Source organism: Rhinoderma darwinii, chromosome 5, assembly GCF_050947455.1.
Source record: "Rhinoderma darwinii isolate aRhiDar2 chromosome 5, aRhiDar2.hap1, whole genome shotgun sequence".
NCBI lineage: Eukaryota > Metazoa > Chordata > Amphibia > Anura > Rhinodermatidae > Rhinoderma > Rhinoderma darwinii.
In genome coordinates, this window is record NC_134691.1 from 89,908,673 (window position 1) to 89,929,314 (window position 20,642).

A 20,642-nucleotide genomic window follows, 5' to 3' on the forward strand; every position below is an offset into this window, starting at 1 on the left:
CTGATAAGGGAAAAAGGGGGACTTTTACTTTTATTACTTTTAAATCTTTTATTTTCTTATTTTTACACAACTTTTTTTTACTTTTTCACACTTTTTTTACTTTGTCCCACTAGGGGACATGAGAGCAGGAGGCCCTGATCGCTATTCTAATACACTGCACTACATGCGTAGTGCAGTGTATTAGAGCTGTCAGCTGTTCGCTGACAGCAAGCATAGTGGGTCCTGATTTTGTCGGGACCCACTAGGCTTCCGTCGATGGCGTAGCCAGAGTCCATTGTTAGGATTCTGGTTGCCATAGTAGCCATCACGGCCCGCTATCGTGTAGCAGGCCGGCGATGGCAGCTTAACCCCTAAGAAGCCGCGATCGCTATTGAACGCGGCTTCTAAGGGGTTAATCGGCGGGGACCACCGCGATCGGTCCCTGCACACTAAGCTGTGATAGCCTGCTGTCGGAAACAGCAGGTATCACAGCTCAGACACGCGCCGGGGAAAGATGGCGCCGTGTTTACTCAGGTCAGTAATAGTACTGACCTGAGCGCGAACGTTCTACTTAGCAGGACGTACTATTACTGACCTGAGCGCGAAGGGGTTAAATGAAGTCTCTTGCTTATGGAAATCCTGTTCGCTTATACCTTGTAAATACATCATGAGTAAACTTTGTGATGCAATGAGGACAAGCCGCATTGAATGTGGTATGGTAACACCCAATTGTCCATTTATTCATACTCATATTTCCAGGATGAATGGCACGATGCAGAGTAAGAAAAGATGTTTCAGAATTGCTATTTATGGGGAGCGAAAGTATTTACTAAAATAATAAAAAATCAATGATTTTCTAGTGATTTCTTAATAAGTTACAAATATTCTGTGTGCTCCAACTTTTATTTTGCTCTTTAGCTCCAGGCTATCTGATAGGTAAGGGTCCTAATAAACGGCCCGATATGGGCTGTAAAAATTAGCGCCATTCGATGAGACAGCTCCTTCACAAGAAGCAATGATCGGTTATGTATGACCGTAGAAATGATTTGCAAAATATAGAACATGTCCTATTCTTGTCGGCAATTCCGTCACAGACTCGCTCATAGAAGTTTATGGGCGCTTCAGCAATTGCGGACAGCATTGGATGTGCATCCGTATTTGTGGATCCGTTTTCACCAACAGTAATAATCCTTAGGGTTTTGTGCATGAGGCCTAAGGGTATGTTCACACGGCAGCGTCCGTTACGGCTGAAATTACGGTGCTGTTTTCAGGAGAATTGCAAATGGCTCCATTTACGTCTGAAGAAGTGACAGGCACTTCTTTGACGCGGGCGTCTTTTTTACGCGCCGCCTTTTGACAGATGCGCGTAAAAAAAATGACCGTCGGCACAGAACATCGTAAAGCCCATTCAAATGAATGGGCAGATGTTTGCCGACGCTTTTGAGCCGTATATTCGGACGTAATTCGGGGCTAAAATGCCCGAATTACGTCCGTAAATAGTGTGTGTGAACCCAGCCTAAGGGTCCTTTTATACGGCCCGATATTAGGCCATGAAAATGAGTGCTGATCAATAAGACAGCTTCTTGATCAGCGCTAGTTTTCTCCTTTCACAAGGAGCACTGATCGACTATGTATGGGGACGAGTGATCGTTACTACGATCGTTCAACCCTATATATTTCCATCATGTTTACACAGGGAGATGTTCTACCGACTAGCGACAATTTTAGCAGCCGCATGAATGAGCAGATCAGCTGATAAACAAGCGCTTGATATTCATCAGCTAATCATTACCCTGTTTATACAGGGCAATTATCGACAATGAGCGTTCATATGAACGCTCGTTTTCCCATAAATTGGCCCATGCAAAAGGGTTTTTAGAGTGGTTTCTCACACGTCAGATTTTGTTGCAGAAATTCTTGCGACTGAAAATCAGTACCTTTCATCTGTTTGGAATTTGTAGAAATTCATGAACCTGCGACAAAAACATCCCCATTCATATGAATTTAACCGATTTTTAGTCGCAGAAATTTCTACAAAATCTGCAGCGAGTGACTGCACCCTAAGGGCACATTCACACGTGGCAGAATTGCTGTTGAATTCTGCTGGGGACAGTCCGCAGTGGAATTCTGCAGCAGACGTTTTTTACATTTGTTTCTATACATTTTTAGGAAAGTTAGTTCAGACATTGCGGAAAATAACTATGCGGAATTTAGGCTGCGGTGCAGAATTTTCCCTCCGCAGCATGGTCATGACGTTGCGGAGAAGAAGCGGAATTTCACTGCGGATTTCAGCCTTTGCAAAGCAAAAGCTGAAATCTGTGGCAAGTCGGCTGTGATATCTGCAACGTCTGAATTACCTGTCAAATATGCAAATGTTGGTGCAGATTCGTTGCGTAATTGCCCCAAATCTGCACCAACATTTGCAGCGGAAAAATTCCGCCACGTGTGAACATGCCCTAAGTGTACAAACCGTCTTTTAGCAAGTGAAAATATTTAATGATGATATACCATTTAAACAGCAGGAAGAAAAAGAAGAGCTAACTGGCAGCACGGGGACACAGTAACTACGACTGTTGTCTCGCAGCAATTGGGTCTTGAGTTTAGATCTGGCAATTGTGACATCTGCAGCAACTTTGTGGTTCTCCCAACAACTGAGTTTCTTCTGGGTAATCTAGTTTTCTCCGACACATTAAGACTGTACAATAGGACAGCTAGTTTCTATGACATTGCCTTACTGTATGTGTGTTTAGTAAGTAGATACATTCTTTGCAAAGCACTGCGCAATATGTTGGCACTAAAGAAGTAAAAGAAAAACTAATAAAATACAAAAAAATATACTAGGGTCAATTATATGAACGATATGCAAAAAAAATAATTAACATATGTCCCGCATTATATGGTTCATTCACATTAACAAGTGAGGGACAAGTCAACCAGTTGAAGTATCTGATGACTGACTGATACTACATACATCAGCAATTATGCACTATCACAGCACAGATAGCCATAACTGACTGTTTCCCACTTGAACTATTAAATGTGTAATGGCTTATTGCTCACCTCATCACATGTCGTCCGGAAATCCATATGCCGTAGCACAGATAGGGATATTTGTCTTAAAAGAATGAAAAAAACAATTACCATTACATATTTATGCTAGAAAACACCAGCAAGTCAATAACAATGGACATGTAGGTCAGATAAGTCATTTGTGAGAGTTGATTTTATTTTCTATGCTAGAGTCTACATACTACCTATACTGATGAAGGAGCAAAGATAGCTCTGAAACGCGTCTAGCAATATATCACCAATATTAAGTCATCTGTTGCACCAGCAAGATTGCTATATACTTTGCAAACTCACATTGCATTTATGGCCTAAATTATCTGAGGATTAAAACCAATAATTGGGACCTGCCATAGACTGGGACTCAGACAACAGGTGTACACCGACGGATAAACCGCGGCACTGCAAGAATTAGCGCGTCTGCCATATAACTCTAGTATAACTTACCAGCCAGTAAGGATTACATGCTCTAAACGGGTGACTTATCAGCCTGCCGCTTCATTACATAAAGTGTACATCAACAAACGATTAAGAGGCCATGCTGAAATCGGTGAGTGCATTTGATCAGTTTTTGCATTCAACACCATAGTGTGCCGAGTAAATCTTGAGAGAACACAGTTGCACATAGTTGCATACTGACTTTCGTCTATCATACTTTGATCAGAATTGAGTTACTATCTGCAGAAAGTCAAGTATCTTGCAGTTTATTGGGTCGATAGTATATTGTGACATTATCACTATTTGACTATTCCATTTCCATAGTTGGCGTTCCCACCTATTGAAATAACTCTGTTTTCTTGCAATCTATGGTGTTTTATACTACTGGTAGTGGTTTCAACCGACTATAATAAAAGCCTATTTTAACCATGAGGGTCCCATGGTTAGGCTGCTATCTTAATTATATTTCCCTGCTATTTCAATATATTCCCCAAAGCAAGATGTCATTATGATAACTATTTGCTACTACATTTGCATTGGCTTGTAACAGAAATTATTATTATTTTTATTTTATGCACTTTTTTCTTTTGTCTTTTTCTTTTTGCTTGTGTTTTTATATCGATATATGTATAGGGTTTAATACTTTAGAATATTGGTCTTGTCTGCACTCATTGCTGGTTTTATAAAAATAAACAAGAATAATATACATATTTGAGTAAGATGCCTATAGAGCCGTTTACTTCTATATAAGTTCTGAATATAGACAACAATATTTTGGCCGACAGGCCTCTCATAGCTCTTGAAGTGTTCTGTGTTTGCAGTTGATAACTTATTATGGCTTGGTCTTACCATATTTCTTGTTTAGGTTAATTTTTTTAAATGCATTTTAGTCTATAGAGTTTATAGAGGGGAGAATTATGTATGCAGTAATGTATGCTTCTCCTCTTTTTTGGATCTGTTCCCAGCTTTGGCTAAAAACTGCCAAGTGTTAACTGGGCCTAGGGCGTTACAAATGGCTTTTATCTTTTCCCACGCTGTTAGATTCAATCTTCATTAATTTCTTCTGAGCCCCTAGCATTCTTCCTAAAATTAAACCTTTGTACTTGATGCTGATGGTAAGGATAGTTTTATCCCACATTGCAGTATATTGCAGATTTTGCATTATTCAACAGCTGCATTTTTTTTTTCTTACATAAGTGCAGATTTAGGAACTGTCACAACAACTGCTTCTATGAAAAACCACATTGGGCATTATTGCTATTTTAACATGTCTTTATTATCATGAGGTTGTCATCAGGGGGAACGATAAGGCTTGCTAGGGTTTGAAAAAACATAGCAGTGTAAAGTTTTCAGATGTAATGTATGATAAAATATTTATAAAATCTTTTTCCCTAGAATGTAACATCTGACCACTGGGGTTTTCCATAAATGCATGTATTTACAGGTTGGCAAAAATAGTGCAAATTGCACCAATTTTATTTTTAAAAAAAATGCAAAAGTAACCTTACAACTTTGGCACGAATCATTAGGCATGTTTGTTTGGCAAACTTCTTTCCATTTGCCTTTGCCACCAGCTGGCTAAGGTATATGTACCCCATTATTTTGCACAAAAATAGTGGTGCATGTATTTTGGACAGTTAGTGTATGTTTTCTGGACAGTTTTTAAAACTGTTGATGTAGGTGCAATAAGTTTTTAAAACACAAAACGAATCTGTCGCATTTCATATACTCAATTTTTTTGTGCATGTTGTAACAGGAAATTGGTGCAATTTGTATAGTAAATCTCCCCCTTATGTAAACCCAGCCTAAGGCCTCATGCACACAACCGTTATAATACGGTTCGCAATTACGGACCCATTCAGGTCAATTGGCCGCAGACACCTTTCTGTATCTCTACGGATAGGTGTCCGAGCCATTGAACTGTACCGCAAAAGATAGAACATGTCCTATCTTTTGTGTTTTACGGGCCGTGCTCCCATACTTTGTATGTGTGATGTTGTATTTATACCTGTCTATTCCCACCTGTTTTTGCTTGTGAATTTTCCTATCTCCTGGTTTCTGATCAAGCTCCTGACTGCTCCTGCTCTGGACCTAGTGTATACTGACCTCAACTTGTCTCTCGTTAACCCTATGCTTACCAATTCTGTTTATCCGCTCCCGGCTGGTTTTGACCGTGGCTTGTCTGATTACCTCTACTCCCTTTCTGGACTTTCAGTTAACCTATTGGCTGTCTGGTTTCCAGCTCAGGTTTGCCTGCATTGTACCTCTTATCCAAAACTACATTCTGTTACGACAACCTGGGTTCTAACAGCAAAATCCATCCCACCATGCGGTCGGCTTTGGCGAACACCTTAGAGTCGCCTTAGATACTGTCGATCAGAGTGGATACGGATTTGTGGTTGCGGGTTTACGTGCACGCTCTCTCCTGGCAGACTCCAGCAGCCTTTCCATAACATACCAGAAGATTAGTTTTATAAAATGTTTCAAACTCCCCAACTATAATATGGTGCAGGCTTATTTTTGCAGACTGGTTTAACCAAGTAGTACTCCAGTCTTAGCATATCTCCCCGACTATGTCTATAAGCAGCAGCTTAAGAAAACCACAGATAATGTAATGTTATTGTGATGAGTTGTTCAACTTAGCTGCACTGACAAACTCAGCTATGCTACACCTCTACTCTTTAAACAACGCATTGCAAGATTTAGAAGGAAAAGTTATTACCATCAAAAATAAATTTTAACTCATGAAACTGCAAATGAACATGAACACTGACTTGAGGTAATGTCGGTGAAAGCAAATATTTACTGCATAGTAGGTTAATATTATGGGTAATGGACATGCATGTCATCATGGTGACAACTGTCAGCGGAGAGTACACGAAAATGAAAATCTGACAAATATGTTTACACAAAATCACAAGGTGACATGTCATCCAAGCAGATGTTCTATAAACTGAATGTCAAAGATGTAATCTTCAATGTTCTTATCTGATATTAAAATGGTGTAAAATCTTGTTTTGAAATTGATTTGGGAAAATGCGACGTTTAATTTTTAGACATTAAAAGCCGAGCAAAACGAGTAATTTAATTGTCTTCTCTTTCAGAAGACGAAACCTGTTTATTTTAATAAAGCAAACTATACTCTAAAACGCAGCAGCTGACATTTACTATTTCTTGTGTGCACTTGTAAAGGATCTGCCAGGCACAGCGGGGTTAACTCCCAGAACTAATCAGTCAGCACCTGAGAATACATCCCTGAGACTGACTCCTGCTTCCACCATTCAGGCTGGCAGGCTTAGGAGTGGGAGAGCCTATCGTAACCTGGCCAGACTCAGCTAGCTCCCGCCCTCGGTCTATTTAAGCCTGCACTTCCTGTCCCTCGGTGCTTGTTATTGCTTTTGTTTCTTTCCTTGTGGTTCCTGGCCCAGCTACAGCTCCTGCTATTTTTGATCCTGCTCCATACCGACCCTGGCTTACCGACTACTCTTCTGCTTTTCGTTTTGTACCTCGCACACTCCTGGCTTGACTCGGCTCGTTCACCACTCTGGTTGCTCACGGTGTTGCCGTGGGCAACGGCCCCTTTTCCTTGCTTGTGTTCCTTGTATGTTTGTCGTGTTTGTCGTGCACTTACTGAGCGCAGGGACCGCCGCCCAGTTGTACCCCGTCGCCTAGGGCGGGTCGTTGCAAGTAGGCAGGGACAGAGTGGCGGGTAGATTAGGGCTCACTTGTCCGTCTCCCTACCCCCTGCCATTACATAATAACAAGCCCATACCTAGTCTACCCCTGGTCCCTGACACCACTATGGATCCCCGTGAGACCCTGGCTCAGCAAATGCAGGGTCTCTCCCTACAGGTCCAGGCCCTGGCTCAGAGGGTCAACCAGCCTGATGCTACCCTGGTAGTTCCCCTCACCGCACCTCTTGAACCCCACCTCAAGTTGCCCGACCGGTTCTCAGGGGACCGGAGGACTTTTCTCTCCTTTCGGGAGAGTTGTAGGCTTTACTTTCGTTTAAAGCCTCATTCCTCAGGTTCTGAGAGCCAGCGGGTGGGTATAATTATGTCCCGGCTCCAGGAAGGGCCCCAAGAGTGGGCCTTCTCCTTGGCTCCTGACGCCCCTGAACTTTCCTCCGTTGATTGTTTCTTTTCTGCTCTCGGACTTATTTATGACGAGACTGACAGGACTGCCTTTGCCGAGAGTCAGCTGGTGACCTTAAGTCAGGGTAAGAGACCTGTTGAGGAGTATTGCTCTGACTTTCGGAAGTGGTGCGTAGCTTCTCGGTGGAATGACCCTGCCTTAAGGTGCCAGTTTAGGTTGGGTCTGTCGAATGCCCTGAAAGACCTGCTAGTTAGCTATCCCTCTTCTGACTCCCTAGACCAGGCTATGGCTTTAGCGGTACGACTTGACCGACGTCTCAGGGAACGACAACGTGAACGTTTATGTGTTTTCTCCTCCGACTCCCCCATGATGCCTCCCGAAGCTCCGTTGCTTCGTTCCTCCCCGAAAGATTCAGAGATACCTATGCAACTCGGGGCCTCCGTGTCCCCCCAACAACGTAGAGAATTCCGCAGGAAGAATGGTCTCTGCTTCTACTGTGGGGACGACAAGCATCAAGTGAACAACTGTCCTAAGCGTAAGGTTGCAGCCAGAGAACTTCAGCGTCTAAGTGATCATCGGGGAGGTCACTTGGGCGCACAGGTATTTCCCGTAAATATGAAACGTACTAAGATCTTGCTTCCCTTTCAGGTCTCTTTTGGTGGTAGGTCTGCTACCGGCAGTGCTTTCGTGGATTCAGGGTCCTCTACTAATATCATGTCTGTGGAATTTGCTATGTCCCTTGCTATGCCTCTTATTGATTTGCCTAAACCTGTCCCGGTAGTGGGTATCGACGCCACTCCTCTTGCTAATGGTTATTTTGCACAGCATACCCCTGTTTTTGAACTCCTTGTTGGCTCCATGCATTTGGAGCAATGCTCTGTACTGTTGATGCAGGGATTATCGTACGATTTGGTTCTAGGTCTTCCCTGGTTGCAGTTGCATAATCCTACGTTTGACTGGAATACTGGGGAGCTAACCAAATGGGGTAATGAATGCTTGACGTCATGTTTTTCTGTTAATTCTATTTCTCCCCCTAAGGAGGCGAATACGCTACCCGAGTTTGTTCAGGACTTCGCTGATGTTTTCTCTAGGGAGGCCTCCGAAGTGTTACCTCCTCATAGAGAATACGATTGCGCTATCGAATTGGTACCAGGAGCTAAGCTTCCTAAGGGTAGGATATTTAATCTTTCTTGTCCCGAACGTGAAGCTATGAGAGTGTATATCCAGGAATCCCTGGCCAAGGGTTACATTCGTCCCTCTTCTTCTCCGGTAGGTGCTGGCTTCTTCTTCGTGGGGAAGAAGGATGGTGGTCTTAGGCCATGCATTGACTACCGTAGCCTGAATAAGGTCACGGTAAGGAACCAGTATCCCCTTCCTTTGATTCCTGATCTCTTTAATCAGGTTCAGGGGGCCCAATGGTTTTCTAAATTGGATCTACGGGGGGCGTATAACCTTATTCGCATCAAAGAGGGGGATGAGTGGAAGACTGTGTTTAACACGCCCGAAGGCCATTTCGAATACCTCGTCATGCCCTTTGGGTTGTGTAATGCCCCTGCGGTCTTCCAGAATTTCATAAATGAGATTTTGAGAAATTACCTGGGGATTTTTCTGGTAGTGTACCTTGATGACATACTGGTGTTTTCCAAGGACTGGTCCTCCCACGTGGAGCATGTCAGGAAGGTGCTCCAGGTCCTTCGGGAAAATAAACTGTTTGCCAAAACCGAAAAATGTGTGTTTGGGGTACAGGAGATTCCATTTTTGGGTCAAATCCTCACTCCTCATGAATTCCGCATGGACCCCGCCAAGGTTCAGGCTGTGGCGGAATGGGTCCAACCTGCCTCCCTGAAGGCGTTACAGTGTTTTTTGGGGTTTGCTAATTATTACAGGAGATTTATTGCTAACTTCTCGGTCATCGCTAAGCCCCTTACGGACCTCACTCGCAAAGGTGCTGATCTCCTCCACTGGCCTCTTGAGGCTGTCCAGGCTTTTGAGGTCCTTAAGAAGTGCTTTGTCTCGGCCCCGGTGCTGGTTCAGCCCAACCAAATGGAGCCATTTATCGTGGAAGTTGACGCATCTGAGGTGGGAGTGGGGGCTGTCTTGTCCCAGGGTACCAGGTCCCTCACCCATCTCCGCCCCTGTGCCTACTTCTCCAGGAAGTTTTCGCCAACTGAAAGTAACTATGATATTGGCAACCGCGAACTCTTAGCCATTAAATGGGCATTTGAAGAGTGGCGCCACTTCCTGGAGGGGGCTAGGCACCAGGTAACGGTCCTTACCGACCACAAGAATCTGGTTTTCCTAGAATCTGCCCGGAGGCTAAACCCGAGACAAGCTCGATGGGCGTTATTTTTTACCAGATTCAATTTTTTGGTTACCTATAGGGCTGGGTCTAAAAATATTAAGGCTGATGCACTGTCGCGTAGCTTCATGGCCAGCCCTCCTTCGGAGGAAGATCCTGCTTGTATTTTGCCTCCAGGTATAATCATTTCCTCGATCGATTCTGATTTAGTCTCTGAAATTGCTGCTGATCAAGGTGCAGCTCCCGGGAACCTTCCTGAGAACAAGCTGTTTGTTCCCCTGCAATTCCGGCTAAGGGTACTTAGGGAAAATCATGACTCCGCACTATCTGGCCATCCAGGCATCCTGGGTACCAAACACCTCATTACTAGAAATTATTGGTGGCCTGGGTTGCCTAAAGACGTTAAGGCCTACGTCGCCGCTTGTGAGGTTTGTGCTAGGTCCAAGACTCCCAGGTCCCGACCAGCGGGCTTACTGCGTTTGTTGCCCATTCCCCAGAGACCTTGGACACATCTCCATGGATTTTATCACCGATTTGCCTCCATCCCAAGGCAAGTCGGTGGTGTGGGTGGTGGTGGACCGCTTCAGTAAGATGTGCCACTTTGTGCCCCTCAAGAAACTACCCAACGCCAAAACGTTGGCTACCTTGTTTGTCAAACACATCCTGCGTCTCCATGGGGTCCCTGTCAATATTGTTTCGGACAGAGGGGTACAATTTGTTTTATTGTTTTGGAGAGCCTTCTGTATGAAGTTGGGGATTGATCTGTCCTTCTCCTCTGCCTTCCATCCTGAAACCAATGGCCAAACGGAGAGGACTAATCAGTCTCTAGAACAATACTTAAGGTGTTTTGTCTCTGACTGTCAATTTGATTGGGTCTCTTTCATTCCCCTCGCCGAATTTTCCCTTAATAACCGGGTCAGTAACTCGTCAGGGGTCTCTCCTTTTTTTTGTAATTTTGGGTTTAATCCACGGTTCTCCTCCGTTTCACCTGGTAGTTCCAACAATCCTGAGGTAGAGGTCGTTCATCGGGAACTGTGCACAGTCTGGGCCCAGGTTCAGAAAAACCTAGAGGTGTCCCAGAGCGTACAAAAAACTCAGGCTGATAAAAAACGTTCTGCTAACCCCCTGTTTATGGTCGGGGATCTGGTGTGGTTGTCGTCTAGGAACTTGCGTCTCAAGGTTCTGTCCAAGAAGTTTGCTCCCCGGTTTATTGGGCCGTATAAGATCAATGAGGTCCTCAATCCTGTCGCCTTCCGGCTGGAGTTACCCCCGTCTTTTCGGATACACGACGTGTTTCATGCCTCCCTCCTCAAACGCTGCTCCCCGTCCTTGGCTCCCTCGAGGAGACCTCCTGTTCCCATCCTCACCCCGGAGGGGGTGGAATTCAAGGTGGCCAGTATTGTGGACAGCAAGATGGTCCAAGGCTCCCTCCAGTACCTGGTCCATTGGAGAGGATACGGGCCCGAGGAGAGGACTTGGGTACCCGCCCGGGATGTTCACGCTGGGGTATTGGTCAGGAGGTTCCACCTGCGTTTCCCCAGTAAGCCAGGTCCACTTAGAAAGGGTCCGGTGGCCCCTCATAAAAGGGGGGGTACTGTAAAGGATCTGCCAGGCACAGCGGGGTTAACTCCCAGAACTAATCAGTCAGCACCTGAGAATACATCCCTGAGACTGACTCCTGCTTCCACCATTCAGGCTGGCAGGCTTAGGAGTGGGAGAGCCTATCGTAACCTGGCCAGACTCAGCTAGCTCCCGCCCTCGGTCTATTTAAGCCTGCACTTCCTGTCCCTCGGTGCTTGTTATTGCTTTTGTTTCTTTCCTTGTGGTTCCTGGCCCAGCTACAGCTCCTGCTATTTTTGATCCTGCTCCATACCGACCCTGGCTTACCGACTACTCTTCTGCTTTTCGTTTTGTACCTCGCACACTCCTGGCTTGACTCGGCTCGTTCATCACTCTGGTTGCTCACGGTGTTGCCGTGGGCAACGGCCCCTTTTCCTTGCTTGTGTTCCTTGTATGTTTGTCGTGTTTGTCGTGCACTTACTGAGCGCAGGGACCGCCGCCCAGTTGTACCCCGTCGCCTAGGGCGGGTCGTTGCAAGTAGGCAGGGACAGAGTGGCGGGTAGATTAGGGCTCACTTGTCCGTCTCCCTACCCCCTGCCATTACAGCACTATTGCATTTCCTATGATGTTCAGTCTACCACGTTTTCTGGCTAAGAAATGTACATACACAGAATTGGGTAGCAACTGTCTGCATCCATATAAAGAACATATTGAAATGGTATATTTACTGTATGTCTTTGTTCTCCTCAGTGACATCCCAGGTTAAATATAAACATGAAAATCAAATGTTCAATAACTGGCTGTATCATTCATAATTAAAGAGTACGTCCCCTTTATATAGACATTACACATTATAACAGCTTTGACTATAAGAAGTAAAGCTGCATGCACCATCACTGCTCTTAAAACAGTGCAATAGGGATGGTAGGGCCAGGTCTTGGCAGGAGAGCGAACTAGCTGGCTACAGAGTAAAGTCCTCCAACTTTTCAACCAGTGAAATTTTATCAACGCGAAATGTTGGTAAATAAGGTTAATAAGAGACTAGTAAATAAATTGTGACAATGATCAGGGATAATGTGTTATTTATATAGGATCTCCCCAGTTACACTCACAAGTGTCCAGTAGCCCTCCAAAAACTACCAGAAGTGCCAAAAAATGAGTGGCACACTGAAAGATAAAGGGTTGATCAGAGCAAAATCTAAAGCAGAGGCAGACAATATGTCAGACACAGTAAATCAGTAGGTAGAAGGGTCATCCAGGGAAATCCAGCTCAGCAACAAGACACAGGAGACACAGTGTGGTATTGGAATAGCGAACATTGGGCTGATCTTAGGGTAGGAACAAATCAGCAGCATCAAAGACTAAAGACACTAAATAAAGAGTCATCATGGGCCAAATCAGTTCAGTAACACAAAGGCAGAAGGTCAAAGGTCAGGATGTAAATCCAATTAGAGGAAAAGCAATATTTAGTACTTTTATGGCTCCCTATGGTATATCTAAATAATACACTTGTGCATACTAACCAGGCCCAGTGTCTGTGTATAGAACAAAAAGCAGTTGCCGCTGGACCACAGCAGGGTAAATTTGTCACAACATCCTCCGTGGGAGGACATGGGACTTTCTTTTAAAAGCATTAGCATGGACTGCATAGGGTAGTACAACTAACCACTGGATCTTTTCCAGTTGATGAAATATGATATATTTATATATATATATATATATATATATATATATATATATATATATATATATATATATATATATATATATATATATATTTATTTATTTATATTCAAAATGAATTTGTATATACTGGTAAATCAGAAGTTAAAGCAGTTGCCACAGTTTGATATAATGATTTATATAATAATAATTATTTGAATTTCACAGAGAAATTACAATTTTACTGTTTAATAATCGTAGCCATTTTGTAAAAGTGACAACAGGTAATGCAGCTATATGGTTGCAGGCTTGGCTATTTCTGTAACTCACATAGGAATGAATGGAGAGAGCCCTGCACTTGGGCCACCACCTCCAGATTTATTCTTCACCTGGATGCAGCGGCTGGTAGACACCTCACCAGGTGGGACAGGGGTTCGGTGACCCCCGTTCTGGACATAGGTGGTTCTGGAGATAGGTGGTATACCATAAATGTCTGATAGATGTGGGTCCAAGCCACGGGATCCACGTCTATCATACAGTTATGGTATATCTTGGGGATATGCAAAGTTGGGAGTTTCCCTTTAAGTTTGGTTGAAAATTGGTACTAGTGATAATGAATATTCATTCTTCATAGATATTTAATTTACTCCTCCACAATCAATTAAAAAACACCATTATTTGTTTTTCAATAAATCCAAATCTAGAAGGAGTAGTATAATATGAGAGAGAGAAAGGGGTTGTTTTTTTTTTTTTTTTTGAGAATTCATCAGCAAAACTGAAATATGTATATATAGGGATTTATATCCTCCAGTGTAGGAGAATCGACACAAGATGAAGGAGCACATCAGTATCCTGTGTAGTTTCCCCTACTGCCCTGTGTAATAGAATATGTACAGGATGTAATGAATAGCAGAAAGCAGCAGTAGTCACTCCAGTTGGCCCTAGCACTTGCTAGTGCGGGCGCCAGCCCTGTCACCCATGCTTGTGGAGCTGTTGAAGTCCCACCCCAATAGAAGCAGAAAGCTGCCAAATGGTCAAATACTGTAGACTTTTGCAAACTTCCAAACGATAATGACAACTAAGGAGCAACAGATCACAAATATGAGAGTGAGTGAAAATTATCAGCAGTACCATAGGCTACAAAAATATATTCAGAAACTGTGATTTCAGAACAGCTTCCGAACATTCGTTATAGCTGCAGGTAGTTCATTTTTGCTTAGGTGAGTTTTCTAAGCCCAACTTGGCAACGGTTTTATTGGCTACATTGAGTAGGACTCTGCTGAATGACCTTTTTCAGCACAGAAAACATGACTTAGTAAATCCAATCTGCATTAGATCCTCTGAGAGGACTGTTTAACATTATAAAGTCCAGAAAGCAATGGAGGACTAGGTTCTGGTCAAAGTTCAAGAAGTATATGGTCCACTTGATGGATGGACTTGACTACATAGGGAAACTACATTCCACTGTAAGTTGGTTGCCCCCTCTTAGAAAAAAAGCCAAAAGACAATGCTGGTGCAAGGCACTCGGACTCCGTAATAGACATACTATATGTGCAACCTGTGTAGCTGCACAGGGGCCCAGAAGGTAAGGGGGCATAATGCCACCCTAAAAGCAGCTTTCTGATGTCTTTTAGATAAAATGTAAGGGCATGAGCTAATGAGTTTGATAGCTCACAATTAGTGGTGGATGGTTAGAGAGACATAAGTGGGGTGCGTTATGATGAGTTATTAGGGAGCAAGAAGCCCAAATACTGTGATGTGAGCATCTGCCCCTTCTCAGACTAGATGTGGCATGAAAAAGGAGCCAACCAATGCTACAGCAGGACTTTGAGGGCAAGCTTGTGGGTGGCTTTGAAAGAAGGCTAACAAATTTATCCTTTATACCCATTGACTGTGGTCATAATCTGAACAGAAACTAGATGTCTGTGATGTGATTAAATAGGGCACCTCAGCATTTTATTGGCCTGGGGGTATAATGTTATTCTACTTTACATTCGCAACTTGGAAACCTACAGTTCTGGGGCTTTAGTGTAGATATCTAAGCAGCAACTGCACTAAAGATGATTCTGGACTGCTGCCATAGTTAGCCATAGTTGGCATATAAAGTGCAACACTACAACCTTTTATAATAGTAATATAAAACATTTTGTGGATAGATAAAGGGGACTTTTATTTCAGTCTTAGTATGAAGTGAGTATGAGGTGAGACTAATTTATTAAGAGGAGCACGACTCTTAACCCCTTCACGCACTTGGACGTAATTGCACGTCCTGGTACGAGGGGTGATGTATGGAGCGGGCTCCATACGCTGCAGGTGTCAGCTGTGTATTACAGCTGACACCCGGGACTAATGGCCATTGCACTGTTCCTGGCCGTATAACCCATTACGTGCTGTGATCATTCGCAACCATGGCATCTGAGACGTTAAAAGGGTGGGCCCCTCCAACCCGTGACACGATCACGGGGTGCCGATGGTTGTCAAGACATCGCAGAGGCCTAATGAAGACCCCCAAGTCTGCCTTCACTGCCTGTGTTAAATCGTGCCTCTGGCAGGGCTTAACAGAAGTATGTAAAAATGACAATATACTGCAATACATTAGTATTACAGTGTATTGTACCAGTGATTCAAGTCCTCTGGAGGACTAATAAAATGTGTAAAAAAAGTGAAATAAAGCTCTTAGTAGTGAAAAAAAATATATACATTAAAAGTTAAAAAAAAGTGTCCAATTTTCCTCTAAAGTAATATAAAAAAATAAACAAAAATGGTATCACTGCGTCTGCAAAAGTCCAAACTATTACAATATACCAATATTTAACTCGAATGGTGAACGCCGTAAAAACCGACAAATTGCTGTCTTTTGGTCACCTTAGCATTCAAAAAATTGTTAATAAAAGTGATCAAAAAGTTAAATGTACCAAAAAATTGTACCAATAAAAACGTCAGCTTTTTCTGCAAAAAATAAGCCCTTACATCGCTTAAACGACGAAACAGTAAAAAAAAGTTATGGCTCTCAGAATGTGGTAAAACAAAACATTTTTTTTAACAAAGATTTTTCTTTGTAAAAGTAGTAAAATATAAAAAAAAACTATATAAATCTGGTATATTCGAAATCGTATTGAGCTATAAAATAAATTTAAGGTGTTGTTTTTACGGCACGGTGAAAACCGTAAAATCGGAAACACAAAAAACAATGGAGGAATCCCAGTTTTTTCCAAATTCAGCACACAAAGAAATGTTTTCGTTTCCCAGTACATTATATGGTACTTTAAATGGTGCCAATATAGTCCTCACACCTCTCTAATGATGGAAAAATAAAAAAGTTATGGTTCTTGGAAGGCAGGTAGTGAAAAAACAAAATGAAAAAGCAAAAAAATAGCTGAGTTCTGAAAGGGTTAATAAATTTGTCACATCTTCTGCTGTCCATTCACCAGAAAGGGAAATCTTGCTGGTGTAAATTATAGTGACTTTATAAATTCCCTCCAAATCTGGAATACACAACATTTATAAGTAGAACATCAGTAATATTTCCCTAAAAATAGAAATCTTATGAACTTACTACTTGCTCATGTAGCACAGCTGATTTTTCAGAAAAGGCAATCAAAAATTCATCCAAACATGAATCCAGATTTTGATTTTCCTTAATACTAGGTTGCGAAGAAAACAGCAGACATCTGTTGATGAGAGGAAAAATTTACATCGCAAATATTCTCTAAATAATAAGAAAAAAAACAATGCGGAAACAATGATTCAAGTAACGTGTTCTGTAGAATGGCCTGAGCATAGCTCACCCCAAAAACAATAGTACTAAGTTGGAAACAATGGAGAATATTTGGAAAAGAGGGAATAAATTGTGTCTGGGATTGTAATTATTGAGAAAGAAACGGCTTGCTGAATAGCTACTCAACATGCAAAGTGTTTTGTGAATTCTCAAATAGAAGTAATCAGTAACAATAATTAAACTTGATGTTAAGCTTTCATTTGATGATTCTATCATCCATAGTGTGCTATGCCCCCCTCAGATTTAAGACAGGTTCCATTTACTTGTCTAGTTCCAATGTTGTGAGACTTTAATGAGCCGCTGCACTAACGTGTATTTTTTTTGTGCTGGCAAATTGCCTGGATAGTGCTTATAACCTGTATCTTTATCTGCAGCAGTTACAGGATATAAAGGGAACATCCAACCTATTATGCTACCATTTTAGCAGGAAATTGTTAGTAATTAAGTGAACATAAAATTATTATTGGCAGCATGAAAAAAGAAGTGGTTACACTGTTTAATATCAATATTCTCTAAATTCTCTAAAATCACAACAGAATCACAATTAGATTTCAATAAAACATGAAAATTGGAGTAAAATATTAGGGCTTTAAAGTACATCTCCCTTTTTTTCCAAAATAAACTCCTATAAATAGACTGGACATTATGTTTCTTTCCTTAAAAGGGTTAACCGGTCTTTTATAAAATTAGCAGCAGGGCAGGCAATGGAATTACATAATAAGCTACCAGATACTCACCCCCTGAAGTGCCCCTCGCTCCAGCACTGAGGTCCTGATCTCCACCTAGCCGGTACCGGAAGATTCTGCAGTAGTCACATACTGTTCATCGATCACGTGCCGATGCAGCCAATCACTGGCCTCAGCGGTCAAGTGTCAATCATGGCAGCATCATGCCACTAACTAGCTTCAACCACTGGGTGTGAGTATCCATTAGTATACTATGTAATTCCATTCCCTGCCCTGTTGTCAATTTAGAAAAAAATCCCGGAAAACCCTGTAACTCCTTAAGAACCAAGCCTTTTTTATTGTTAAGGACTTTTTTTTAAGTTTTTGTGTCCGTGCATTCAAATATAATTTACTCCCAATGATTATCTACCCAACCAAACCTTAGAAGAAAGGGGAACCCAGTTTTTGACAAACACATCCGAAAACATATTAGGGGTATAACAACTTTCAAGAACATGTTTTCCTTGCACACAATGCTACACCAACTCTCCCATTTTTCAAAGAACTTTTCCATTTTTATTATTTTCAATTTCATAATACCCTTTTCCTTGAGCATGTCCCAGTTTAACCAATGTTTCTGTTTCCGTTTAAAGTTAATAATTAATCTGGCGATAAAAATAATTTTTAGAACCAGTACTTGATATGAGCATATCCTAATACATCTTTGAAAAAAAGAGATAGTGACTTCAATATTCATTATTTTAGAATGTACCCTGGTGATACCCCCCCCCCCCCCATACCGCTCCAATGCTGAGGTCTCAATCTCTGTCACTCTACCCCCCCCCCCACAATATCTAAGAAGTTTAGGATATCTCCACATGAGGCAAACACTTTCCTATCTAAGCATCACAAGCAATTATTATGTCTTTTCCCATAATCCTCAGCAGTTTTGGTGCAAAATATAATCTATGATTCTACTTAAAACATATAAGCCAATGTTCATGATTCAAATAAATTCTTTCCACAGATATAGTATATTATCCCATCTTATAGTTATACCCAAATCTCTTTTCCATTTCTCCTGTGCCCTAATTTTACTGTTTAGTGACAAAACACAACATAATTGTATACAATGCTGAAATAACACCTTTTTTTTAATTGTGTTTTCAAAAAAATAAAAAGTGAAGATATATGAAAGTTCTTATTTTTCACACTACCAAATGCATATTCCAATTGCATATGTTGGAAAATTCCAACATTTGGAACACTACATATATACATTTTATAATTCCTCAAATGTTATCTGTGCATTAGTAAATAAAAGTGCAATATTAATATTTATTTTTTTTCCAAAATTGAGTATCAGGTAGTTTTCTAAATGAAGTTATAGTAACATTATTCAAAGATGGCATTATATCAAGGAAAGTTCTAACTTCCTCCAATAATTTAACAGTGTCCCATATTTCTGGTGCTCCTTATAAACCACTTTTGCGAGATCTTTAAAATGTAAAAAAAAAAACAACCGTTTCCAGTCCTTCAAATACATTATTCAATCCCCTTTCATAGTTTTCTAAGAAGTACATATTTACTAAAATATCATTCCACCCTATAAACAGCTGAAGTTGTGAGGCATAAGACTGGAACAACATTCGACAAAGAATTATAACCATTTACATAAGCTTTAATGTTATTTTGTTCTAAGAAATCATCTAAGCCTTTCTTAAAGCCATCAACAGTTTCTGCTAAAACCAGCTCCTGAGATAGGCTATTATACAGCTTCACAACTCTTACAGAAAGTAAGGTTTGACGCCCTTGTCTTTTTAATTGGAGTTTAACCAGTTCAGGACCGGGCTATTTTGCGCCTTCAGGACCAGACACCGTTTAGCCATTTTTAGCACGTGTTAGTTAAATGGCTATAAAGTTTTTATTTGTTGGGTTAGCGACGTGATTTTTGCGATGTTTTTTCCGTAGACAATGCAGGTTTCGTTTTTTATCGTTTTCATACACACCTTTTTTGCTATTTTTGAATTTTTATTCATAAAGTTTGAAAATAATAGTAAAAAAATAAGCTTTTTTACGTTTCAGCTATTTTTTTGGGGTAATAACATAGTTTTACCCTAAAATAGACCTTTTATTTGTGATCGTCATTGTCTACCGTAAATTTTAATATATTACATGTCTATATTAGGGTAATTGGGTCAGCGCTAGCGTTACAACAATGATTGGCGGGGGGAAAGTTTTTTTTGGGGGTGGGTATTTTATGTGTATTTATTATTATTATTTTTTTTGCACTTTGCTTTATTATTTTTTTATTACTATGGTCTGTCCCTCAAAGGTTAAAAAAGACCTTTGGGGAACTTTATATATTTTTCTTTCTTTTACACCATGTTTTTCCACTGTAACTGGAGCTGCACAGCAGCCCCAGTTACAGGGGAAATCAGCCCTCTCATAGCGACGATTGTCACTAATAGGGCTGTGCTGGGTCTTGTAAGACCCAGCAGCAGTCTGTCAGTAACGGCACCCGGCGATCATGTGACCAGTCACATGATCACCGGGAGGAATAGAGACAGCGCCGCTGCTGCTGTCTCTATTCCTATACACAGCGTTCATTGAGCGCTGTGTAAAAAGACATCGGAGGAGACATAAGCAGTGAAAGCTGCTTCTATCCTCTCCTCAGGGTCCCCGGCAGTCACTGATAGCCGGAGACCCGACATTCAGCTGCCCGATCGCGCGGGCAGCAAGTTAAAACCCGAGCCGTAAAAAGTCTATGGCTCGGGTTTTAAGGACCCTGACCGCTGGCCGTAAATATACAGCCAGTGGTCGGGAACCAGTTAAATAAATCAAGAATTTCACCATAATTTCTGTACGAGCCATTTACAGTTAAGGTCCAGAATTATTTGGACAGTGACACAAGTTTTGGCATTTAAGCTGTTTACCAAAACATATTGAATATACAGTTATATAATCAATATGGGCTTAAAGTACAGACTCTCAGCTTTAATTTTAGGGTATTCACATCCTAACTTGATAAAGGGTTTAGGAATTACAGCTCTTTAATATGTAGCTGCCTCTTTTTCAAGGGACCAAAGGTAATTGGACA

General features: G+C 41.7%; 1 protein-coding gene across 3 annotated transcripts in view; it reads right to left on the minus strand.

Annotated features, from left to right (window-relative positions):
- SNTG1 (syntrophin gamma 1) overlaps window positions 1-20,642 on the minus strand; it is a 505,846-nt gene that overhangs the window by 217,078 nt on the left and 268,126 nt on the right. For 2 of the 3 annotated variants that reach the window (XM_075826258.1, XM_075826259.1), the window contains 2 exons: window positions 16,656-16,770; window positions 3,040-3,094 (listed from right to left, as the gene is read on the minus strand). In XM_075826258.1, the coding sequence (XP_075682373.1) occupies window positions 3,040-3,066 (27 nt within the window). In that variant the 5' untranslated portion in view covers window positions 3,067-3,094; window positions 16,656-16,770. The remainder of the gene's footprint in view (window positions 1-3,039; window positions 3,095-16,655; window positions 16,771-20,642) is intronic. The other variant, XM_075826260.1, reaches the window with a different exon arrangement.